Source organism: Centruroides sculpturatus, unplaced genomic scaffold, assembly GCF_000671375.1.
Source record: "Centruroides sculpturatus isolate CEXI.00-Female unplaced genomic scaffold, Cexi_2.0 scaffold1061, whole genome shotgun sequence".
Lineage (NCBI taxonomy): Eukaryota > Metazoa > Arthropoda > Arachnida > Scorpiones > Buthidae > Centruroides > Centruroides sculpturatus.
Window position 1 is genome coordinate 86,401 of NW_019385354.1, and position 11,259 is coordinate 97,659.

The window sequence follows — 11,259 nt, forward strand, 5'->3', positions numbered from 1 at the left end:
TTTTAATTAATATTTATTATATAATAAATATTTACCACAGGTTTTAATTTTTGTATGTCGATCTTCATCGGGTCTTTTTCTAAATAAATTATTGTAATATTCTCTTTTATTTTCATCTTCTGCAAAATTATAAACAAAATATATGAAAGAATTATATATATTTAAGAGGTTTTAGATTTAAGCAATAAAAATGGTCCTTTTTCCTAATGGAAGATGATGAGAGGGTGTGAAAAAAACAATTATATGATGGCAAGTTTCCTATTACCAACATGTCACTTTAAATCTATTATTGGTAGAGAAGTTTTTCTTTCCTGTAAACACTAAAGATATTTAAAGGAATTTATTGGCTCGTTTCTCTTTTTATAGTTTTATGTGTATACATAACATATTTTACGGAATTTTTGTGTATTTAGTAGGTCTCTATGTAAGTGTGACTAATGTGCGAAAAAATATTTTCATAGACTAGATCATTAGGTATTTATATGTGTTTAATAGTATAATTTTAACGAATTATAATATTTTTATATTAAATTTTTGTATAAAGTAACACACGAAGAATTATCAGTTTCAAACTTTGGTATGCTGCTTTAGAGAGCTTAATTTAGGTGGTGTGCACTGCTTAAACTACCAAAGATGACCTTAGTCTAAATTAAGCATATACCAATATCATACTATTAAAACTTTTTGATATCATGTAATAGCATGCTTTAAAATAATAATATAAAACTTTATTTTGTAATAAATATACGTCTTTCAAATTAGAAATAAATTCGTATTTAACATGGAACATAATAATGTTTAAGAATTTAATAACTTAAAAATTTAAGGAACTTTAACATTAATTTTTATTTTAACTTACTGCAGTCTGTTTCATCGGAACCATTTTCACAGTCTTTTTTTCCATCACAGATACTTTCTCTTGGAACACAAACATCAGAACCGTTACAGGGAAAATACCCATCTTGACAAAAATAACTTCTTTGTATGCAATGAGCTATTAGAAATTAATTGGCGATTAAACCACTTGAATTTATAATTTTTCTTTTATAAATTAATTATAAAACACTTACTCGATATGAGACTTGTCAAAGAAAGAACGGCAACAACCATGTGCATATTAATTTCTTGGTGATAGGTATAAAAATTCTACATTGAAAATTGTTTAAATAATAGTTAATATATAAAAATATATACTTTAAATTAAATTGATTACATAAAAGGCTAATATACGTTAATTATAAAAATTGGAAACTGTAATAACTCATAGTTATACTTAATAGTTAATACTAAGTTATTCTAACATTAATTTTATAAGTTTTAATTAACCGTTCATTAAAAAATGAGTTTTCTGTGTTTAATGCTGACATCAATATCTTCGAGATAGGTCTTATATCTGAGTCAACAAAATGGGTGTTTGTCGAACACTTCATCTATCTTTACTCAAGTGATTTTTATCTTTATGGTAAATATCTACTGAGATTAAGCAATGGTTAAAGCGTAAATTCAATAAAAATCTAATTGTAAAAATTGAAACTGGAAACCATACAGCTCTTAACTTTGAAACATTTCAATTTACTGCTTTGTAATATGAGAGAAAAATTAACACACTTTACCAATAAATATTTGTATGACTTCTTTGTTAGAAGGTCTTATTAAATTTTTGTACGTCGTTTACTTTTAATTTTGTTCCTTTTTTCCATTGATACTCTTCCAAAAACATTAAGTCACCGATACGGATTTTGATGATTATTCATTTTTAAAGATAAACAAATTACGAATCAATATACATATAATTCTATTTATATTCAAGTGCTAGTTGTAAAAAGTAAATTAATAGGATTTCATAAAATCTTAAAATAGTAATATTTTCCTAAATAAGTTTAATCTCTAGAATTCAAAAAGACATATTCCTGTTGCGAAAGCGAAGTAATTTCTTAAATTCCTTAACATTTGAAAACGTCACGACGCGTTATCATTAATTATCATGAATTATTATTATATTTTGTTTAAATACAATATAATGTAATAATAATTACACCGAAGTTTTTATGGTGGCAGTAATAATAAATAGGACTACTAACATAAACTAATTAACTAAAAAGTTTAGATAGCTAATAAGAAAATAATTGCTAAAAAGTCAATCTTTGTTTTGATATTGGCCTTCTAATATGATTTATATACTTGTCAAACATACATGGCAATATTTTCTAAACAATTTTCTTTATATAGTTAAAACAAAGAACATATTTATATTAGTAATAGTTTAAGGTTTGTATAAAGTTTGTTGTTTATTTATATTAGTTAATTCAGATACGTTAACTCTTTACAAGAATGTTTAAAAATTCAAATTTTACTTGACATAAAGGTATTTTGAAGACTGTACGCTTCTAATAAGTAAGAAAAAATTTTAATGTATTTCTCCCCTTTATTGACGTTACTAATTAAAATTATTTTTAATGAATTGCTAAAATGAAATTTCACTTTCACTATGCTTACTAATTTCATTTATCATCTTAATATGATTAACTGAATTGAAAGTGATGTAAGCTGAAAAACACGTTTATAATTTATTACAATATTTATACACTGCTTTAAATTTATAATAAAATATTTATATTTATATTTACAATATGAAATTCACATACGTATCCACTCGTATAATATTCAAAAATGGAAGAATGTTTCATTTGTATATGTCATAAAATTGGGCTTGATGCCCAAAAATATTCTGCCAATTTTCCAAGTGCTATCAAATCAGCTGCTAAACTCATTGCTGGCACCAAATCAGCTGATAGGAAACCGATTTATGCCAACATTGACATCATTAAGTTTCCTTTTTCAAAATTAATTACTACATCCATTTATCACACATTTAAGTTTCTGAATTATCATTAGTACATAAGAAAACATTTTCCTCTTAGATTTTTAGCTGTATGGTAAGTGAATTAAGTTAGCAATTAGCAAATATTTTCAATACCACAAAAAATTTCATGCATTATATACTGTATATATGCATAATAGACGAGAACCAGACGAAACCTCCTTCGCTCAAAGTCCACGAAATAAATTCTAAGCTTATTAAGGATTTACTTCAATAGAATTAAAGTTTCAATGGAACTGTCTTTATATAAGTACTTCTTCCGATAAATTAAAAATATATAAACGATTTTGTTTGAAGGAATCTCCCACACGTATGTCAGCTAATTTATAAGGAAACCTTGACCGCTTTGTATCCTTAACCGATTTTTTGGTGAAATGATAAAGAAAAACATCAACTGCCTGAAATTATCTTTCTCTTATGTCTGCCATATTTGTACAAGTGTAAACACATAAGTTAACTTCGTTATTTATGGTGATATAGCGTGGCGCCTTCAGAGACAGTCGCGTCGCCGTTAAAAAGCCTCATTACAATTTTAAATGAATAATTTGATTATTAAAAAAGCTCAGAATACTATATTACATCCACCAAATAATATAGATACATTTTATAATCTTTAATAATTTTGAATTAACCTTCTTAACGAGATAAACATTTTTTGATTGATTATAAAAAACTATTTAATTCAACATTACTTTTTTGTGTCGGATTTTGTAGATTTATTTATCCTTGGGATCTACTGGGTAATCGTAAAAAAATCATAAATCATGTTACGCACATGATAAGGCGACAATGTAATATTTGTCACGATTTCAATCTGATGAAACTTCAAAGATTTTACTAAAAGTGGTACTTAAATGTTACCAATTAGAAGACAAAGTAGAAAAATAAGAAAGCGTACTGTACATATACAAAGAAAAAAATTATCAGTTTTACAATTGATTTATTTTCTCACTGAATGATTTATTTGACCATTTAAAAACGGAGATTAAATTCCGAGTTTTGTCTTCACTAAATGAACTGAATGTTGCCATACAACTCTGCACGTGTACATTTGAATGTCTAAATATTTATCCAAACAAATATAACCCATTGATGGATTACTTATTATTCGTCCTTTCTTCAGTGTTGTTTCTTATGTAGTCTGTTGTTAAAATGTATGATTATCTTCCTGATTTTGTAACAATTATTCTACAATTAATTGTTTATTTATAATAAATTAATATTTTATCTCAATTTCGAATGTTTATTCAACCTATAATTTAATTTTCTTTTATTTATATAAGCAGTTCAGTTACCTTTAACATAAATTATTTGTTTAGTATTAAATTTTTCTAATGAAATTAATTGAGGAATATTTTTACTTTCATCTGTTAATCGTAAATACATTTTATTTTATGATCCGTCTCTCTCGGTCTTACTTAACCATAATTCTTGTCCTTATTACTATGAAAAAAATGTAAGATAATATTATTTTTACATTCATTTTTCATAAATGTTTGAAAGCTTAAATATTTATCAGCTCTTAACTGTTTAACTTAACAATAATTTAGTATTTGTTGCAACCTGATAGCCATATTTAAACAATAATAGTTCATATTTGTTCTGATTATTTATCGGTAGCAATTTTTAATAAAAATCCTCTTAGAGATAACTTCCCTGGCAAATTTTATGTATATTTTGTTAATCAAATTCACCATGTTAACCTTTAGTCGATGGCTATCACATGTCGATGACCCGATTTGACTTTTGTCACTCACTCAATGAAAACAAATCAGCTTTTTGTAACTTCTTCTGTCAACGAAGCTTCAGTTGTTGACCATAACTAAAACCAGTACGAATATTATTTTTCGTATTGAATTTCTATAATGTTTTTAGCACTATATTATGTCGCAAAATCCAATAAAATTACTTCTAATGAATTTTTTAGAATCGACACTTCCTTATTGGGTTATGCGATCTCGAGGTCCGTCTGACTATTCGTATATCTTAAAGATAGTTGGGCAGTGATTCACCCAATTACCTTCAGATTTTATTTATGATATAGATAAATCACACGTTCAGTAAATTGCATTGGAAAATCTAGGGCTTAAAAAAAAACTAAACTCTATTGATCAACAGTTCTAACTGCACATGTGTTTGCCTTTAAGATGTAATTTAGTATTTAAATATGAAATAGTTTAATAAACTGTTGAATGTATATAAAAGTTTTAAAGCTATTCTTCATCTTATTTTGGAAGTTGTCATCTTCACAATAAGATAATCACTTATTTTGTCTAACGACGCCATTTTTTTTAATCTTTTCTGAGCCTTTTTTTATTTAAAGTGAATAAAAACAGGCTATTTTCGGCTCTGTGATCAATACTTTGTCTTGGCTCTAAGCTACTTTGGCTCTTAATCAAGCATTAATATTGACATAGACGATAAACATTTTAATAAATTTTTCATTCTTTTTTATTTCCTTAGAACTACCTGAAAATAAAATGTCGTCGTTATTCTTGATAAATAAATTAATGTGCGGTCGCTAAGACGTAAAATAAGTTCTTTTGAAAAACTTAAGTTTGATGGGAAGAGTTAGTTTTTAAAGTTAAAACTTAAAGTAATAGTTAGAAAACTTCTTACTTTCAAAAATACATATGATATCTGAATTATAAATAAATTAACATATAAAATTCATAGTATCCACTCGTATAATATTCAAAAATGGAAGAATGTTTCATTTGTATATGTCATAAAATTGGGCTTGATGCCCAAAAATATTCTGCCAATTTTCCAAGTGCTATCAAATCAGCTGCTAAACTCATTGCTGGCACCAAATCAGCTGATAGGAAACCGATTTATGCCAACATTGACATAATTAAGTTTCCTTNGAATAATATTTCGTAAAAAAATATAAAATTTATTTAATTTTACCCGAAATGTAAGTTTTTCAATTGATATTTCCGTCAGACAAATAAAATTTCTATGAAAGATTACCTTATTAAACTCGAAAAAATGTAAATATGGAATTACGTAAATCTTTTAAATATTTATTTATATTACATTAATTAAATTTCAATTCAGTTATAGCAAAAATTACTAAATATGTTAAATATTTAAGAATATAAAAAAAAAATTACATCGGATATTATTAGTAAAAACATATGATGGATGTTCCAAAAAGTAAAAAAAAGAAAAGAAAAAAACATCTCTATTTGTCTTGAGGCCATTTCGGGATGATTTTTAAAAATATCGTTTTATTTCGAGTCTAAGATTTAAAATAAACAAAATAGCATATTAATAATAAATAAAAAATCACAATGTTTAGAATTTTAGACAGGGTGTAATCCCGTTTTTAAGTATTTTTAATTGTGTTTTACTTGTATGCAAATTTTATTAATGAAATAATTTACTTGTAATATAAACTTTTATAAATTCCGGAAAATTTTCTTTGATTTAAGTTTTCTGTTCATTTTAATTTAATATTTAAATATAAAATTTATATAAATATAGCAACGAATTAAAGAATTGAATATTCTTTTGGTACAAATAAAGTAAAACGTAAATAAAAGCGTAGGTAATGAAAGTCATTACTTACATGGATTCTGAATGAGTAGAAATTTAGAGAAAAAAAGGGTCAATATTTTTAGAAAACAAACACAAAGTATTTATAAATTATAACTAAGTTTAGAACACCGTTCACCATTGGATATGACACGTCGCAAGGACCAGATGAAGATTTTTCAAAAGGTTTTGGAAATTTCTCCAATTTATCCTCGTGTTTATCATGGAAACTGTAGAAGTTAACACAGTAGTTCATTAGTTTCTATATTTACATGTTGTAAAATAGGCACATAAAAATTCTCTAAAAGTGTTGACAACGGTATAAAAATCAAATTAATCTTCGTATATAAAAAAAAAAGGGGGAGAAATAAAACTAATTTTAAAACCTTAAATAAAGCAAATATTAAACCGATATAAACATAAACATATAATTATTTAATGTAAACTATGCAAATAAAATAAAAAGAGACAAACTTCCCTCTTACGGACAAGGTCTACAAGATATTTACTCTTATAAAAAGAAGTGAAAATAAACAGGAAAAATTATAAAATAAAAATAATTTAACTCAAGATGAATATTCACACCAGATTAACGATATCAGGTTGTTGTTTTTAATACCTTAAAAGCTTATAAATTTATTTAGCAACCCCCATTAGGGGGAGAATCTTAAGTGGTAGATTACCGAATACTTGGGTTACAAAAATAGCAAACGAATCTAGTAAACGTAGTTGAAACAACATAAGACTCGAAACTCTTGAATTGGCGCCTAGCGTAGTGTCATCGCTAACATTTCTTCCCCTCCTCCCTTTCCTTTTTTTTAAAAAAAATTAGGGTCAAAGTCTACGATATCACATGATGTTGACACATCAGTATACTGACCATATCGAAAGCTGTTCGGCTATAACAAAATTGCTTACAAGTTTAATAACGGAGACAAGCTGAAATACTCTAATTTGCGCTTAATTATTATTAGAAGTAAATACTGATTATTTCGTATTTTAAAACTAAAATAATTTAGAATATTTTCGAGGAGTAAATTCGGGTTTTACGACGTGAAAAATTAATATATAATAATTTAATTGACGAAAAATTTTCTTTCAAACTAGGCTGAAAATTTATATATGACTTGCTAAGTATTTTTTAATAGAATTTCTCTTACCTTCAATGATGTTCGTTGCACGTAATCATTTCTACTCCATTCACCTCACGATATTGCGATGTGTAGCGCCATAAGTAATTTAAACATCTTGATGCAAGGGTATGGACGTCACTCTATGCGTGACGTCACATGTTCATGTGTCGGGATTGGATGCATTATGTAATATTTGGAATGATTGATGGCGGTAATTGTAAATTACTATATCAGTGTTTTATTAAGAGATAAATATACAATTTATTTCCACGCAAAGTGTTTTATACATTTCATATGATCCTTATATGTTGATTATTAATATTTTGAGCATTATGATACTTACAGATTGTTAAATTTACACATTTCTTAATATAATTTGGTTTATTGAAACGATTTCAATTTGATTTTTAATTCGTTCTAAGATATGATAATCATTTTAGATCCTTAGACTTATCAATAAATGTTTCGTTTATCGTGTTTAAACATCGATTTTATTATGATTATTTACATTTTATATAAATCTACATTTAATAGAATTTATTTTAAAATATAATTATTATTTTGTTTACTGTATTTATAAGTTTTACTAATGAAAAGTCTTTATAGTCTACATATGTGATTAACATGTCTGCATTACAAATGAAGATAAATCAACAAAATGAGTTGACATTGAAATTTCAGAATTGGAATTTTTAGCAATTAAAATATTTGGAAGGAGGTAAATTAAATTTTTTTTTATTTTATTACAAGATTATTCATAATAAGGTATTAATAAGGGGAAAATTAAGATAAATATTAATTTATATGATTTTAATAAGATGTTAAAAGATATTAGTTAAGTGGAATTCTAAGGTTATCTGATGACTATTTATCATTTTACTTTATAATGTTTATATGTTGCAAGAGTTTATCTTTCTTACTTTTTCTTCACGTTTAAACATTTTATTTTTTTTTTCTTATTTTTTTTCCTAATAATCACTTACTGCTTTCACTTTATTTCTCCTTTTATTTTTCTATATAGATTTTATCTCTTTGTTAAAAGCAGAAACTTCAAATTTTCGATTATTTAGAATAAAATTATGTAAATTTTTAGTTTTAATTAATACAAAGTTTTCATTTTGTTAATTCATATCTAAATTGTGCATAATATATAATTTGATAAGTTAGTTTATTAATATAGGGCCTATACGAAATAGGCTATAAGTTTATAAAATGCTTTCGTTTTACTATAATGAAATAAAACGATAGTCATTCTATTATTTAGGTTATATGGAAAATAGCGTAAGGCTATTAAGGTAAGATAATCGTATTATCTCTGTTATGATTTTCTTCTGTCAATACACTATACGTCATTGGAACAATAACGTAAAGTATGTATTAAACACAACAAATATATTAAGTTCTTATTATCCTGTAACTGGAATAAAATAATTCACATCTCTATGAGAATTCATATCGACAAAAATTATTTACAAACTTACCAATAATATTTTAATCTCATCAATTCTTTCATATTCTGAAATGAATTTCCTGTATTCGAGTTATTTTTAAATTGTTGAAGTGATTTTTATGTTTAATATATTTTCTATTTATATCTTATAAACGTAAAAATAGTTTTTATTACGTGATATAAGTTGTTTTGTATATGTTCATATAAAAAATAATTTTATTGATAATTTTTCATGATATTTAAAGCACTACTTGACACAAGCTTATAATGGCATATTTGTAATCTTATCCACTTATTTTAAACTAGAAATTAATATTTTTTAATATCATACAATTTTATATCTGCGAAAAACTAATTAACTATTTTAATACCACGTTTTCTCGAATATAATGCGCCATCGAATATAATGCGCATCCAATTTTCGAGGTGTAAATACCCCAAAAAGAAAGTTAGTTTAAGAATGTAATGCGCGCCCAATATCGAAAACACAACAGCAAAAAGTTAATGTATTTAAACAGTAATAAACACATTTTTTTTATAACCGTTTTATTTTCATGTTTACAGTGCTTCGTAATGTCCGCATTTATTGTATTCATTTATGACTCCATTATCAGGTGTAGAGGATCTGCAGACCAATACAAAATCATAGCAAAGATTACCATTCGATCAACGTTTAAACCAAGAGATCTCACGTCGGTATGCACAAGTAAGAAATTTACTAGATATAGTATGTAATATAACACTGAAATATCTATATATTCAGCTTAGTGCTATTTCTCTACTTAAACACAGCTTTATAGGAGAAAACACTGTAAATATGGAATTAAAAGATTATTAACAGATTATAAATTTTAATAAACATTCCTATTTCTTTTATATAAATGACTAATTAGTGATTTATCATTAGTAATTAGTTAGTAATTTATATACCTTTAATGATTTAGGCATCATATTTGATTCATAACTCAATTTTTATCACTCAATTCATCATCTAGTTAAAAATCTCTCAATCAGTAGAAGGATCTTTGGCGCAGTTGCAAATCAATTTTCTACTTGAAAGCTTTATGCTTATTGTTTTTTTTTCCAACACTTAGTCTATCGTCGATTATGGTCTTCCGTTTTGGGCTATAACTTCAGGCTCTAATTTAGACAAAATTTAATTTGCGCTTAACAAATCTTATCTTTTGCTCAATAAAGTCTGTCAATTTCCCCATACCGAGAATAGCAATGTTGCTCCCAAGTCTCTTGGCATCTTTCTCCTGATCGACCGCATTCATTATTTTCATGTCACATTGTTTATAAATATCTTTAACAGTATTTTTATTCGTGTACCGTACAATCTTTTAACTCACGGAATCATACATACACACACACACACATCCCTTTTACTCGTCTAACAAGTAAAGTAAATCGTTATTCCAGAAATTATAATTCTAAAGTGATTGAGACATTGCAATATTATATTCTATAATCTACTCGTGAAAAAAAACCTAAAAAATTAAATAAAAATGTATTGATATAATTATTTGTCTTCAAGCTTTGTTACTCTTTGGGAAAATTTCTATGGACACCCATGTAATCAGCATATTCAAAGATGTTCATAGTAGAATAAAAATACTTATAATCATTCAAGATTTCATATAATTTATTATCAAAATAGATAAATTTATAATAAAACACAAATGGGAATAGTTGATTGTTTTCTTACAAAATATTAATTTTGTAATTCGTATTCCTAGATATTTTAGTATATTATGCAAGTGTAGTTACGTGTATTTAATTACGACAGACACATATAATAAACTAGTTTTTTTTTATTTTTTACAATTGTTTATTTTTAAATAATTTTAATAAATACATTGTTGATAATTATCCACTTTTCTTTGGTAACGTGTAAACGTGTTGCTAAATAGAAGGAAAAAATTCTAATAGATTAGAAATTCTAGAATTTTTGCCAGTAACTACTAAAAATCTATTACAACAAAGTTGCAATTAAAACACGAGAAAAAAATTAAAATTAATTACTGTTAATACTTATTCAAATTATGGTACTGCATTTCTTCTTTTTTAATTCTTAAAAAATAATAAGCCAAAAAATAACTGGATGCGATTTCAAATGTGATTTGGTAAAGTGTAGATTACATTTAGAAAGTCAACTATTTGAAATCTTAATACAGTATATATATATATATATATAATGTATACCTTTAATTAATATTAATATAAGTAATTAATTAATATAAGTAATATATACC

The 11,259-nt window shown here is 25.4% G+C and overlaps 1 protein-coding gene across 1 annotated transcript in view; it reads right to left on the reverse strand.

Moving 5' to 3' along the window:
* Positions 1 to 7,717, reverse strand: part of LOC111638019 (relaxin receptor 1-like) — a 30,018-nt gene extending 22,301 nt beyond the window's left edge. The window contains exons 1-4 of the mRNA XM_023383641.1: positions 7,582 to 7,717; positions 1,071 to 1,146; positions 860 to 994; positions 36 to 119 (exon numbers count right to left, since the gene is read on the reverse strand). Of these exons, the coding sequence (XP_023239409.1) occupies positions 36 to 119; positions 860 to 994; positions 1,071 to 1,116 (265 nt within the window). The 5' untranslated portion in view covers positions 1,117 to 1,146; positions 7,582 to 7,717. The remainder of the gene's footprint in view (positions 1 to 35; positions 120 to 859; positions 995 to 1,070; positions 1,147 to 7,581) is intronic.
* Between the last annotated feature and the right edge of the window lie 3,542 nt (positions 7,718 to 11,259).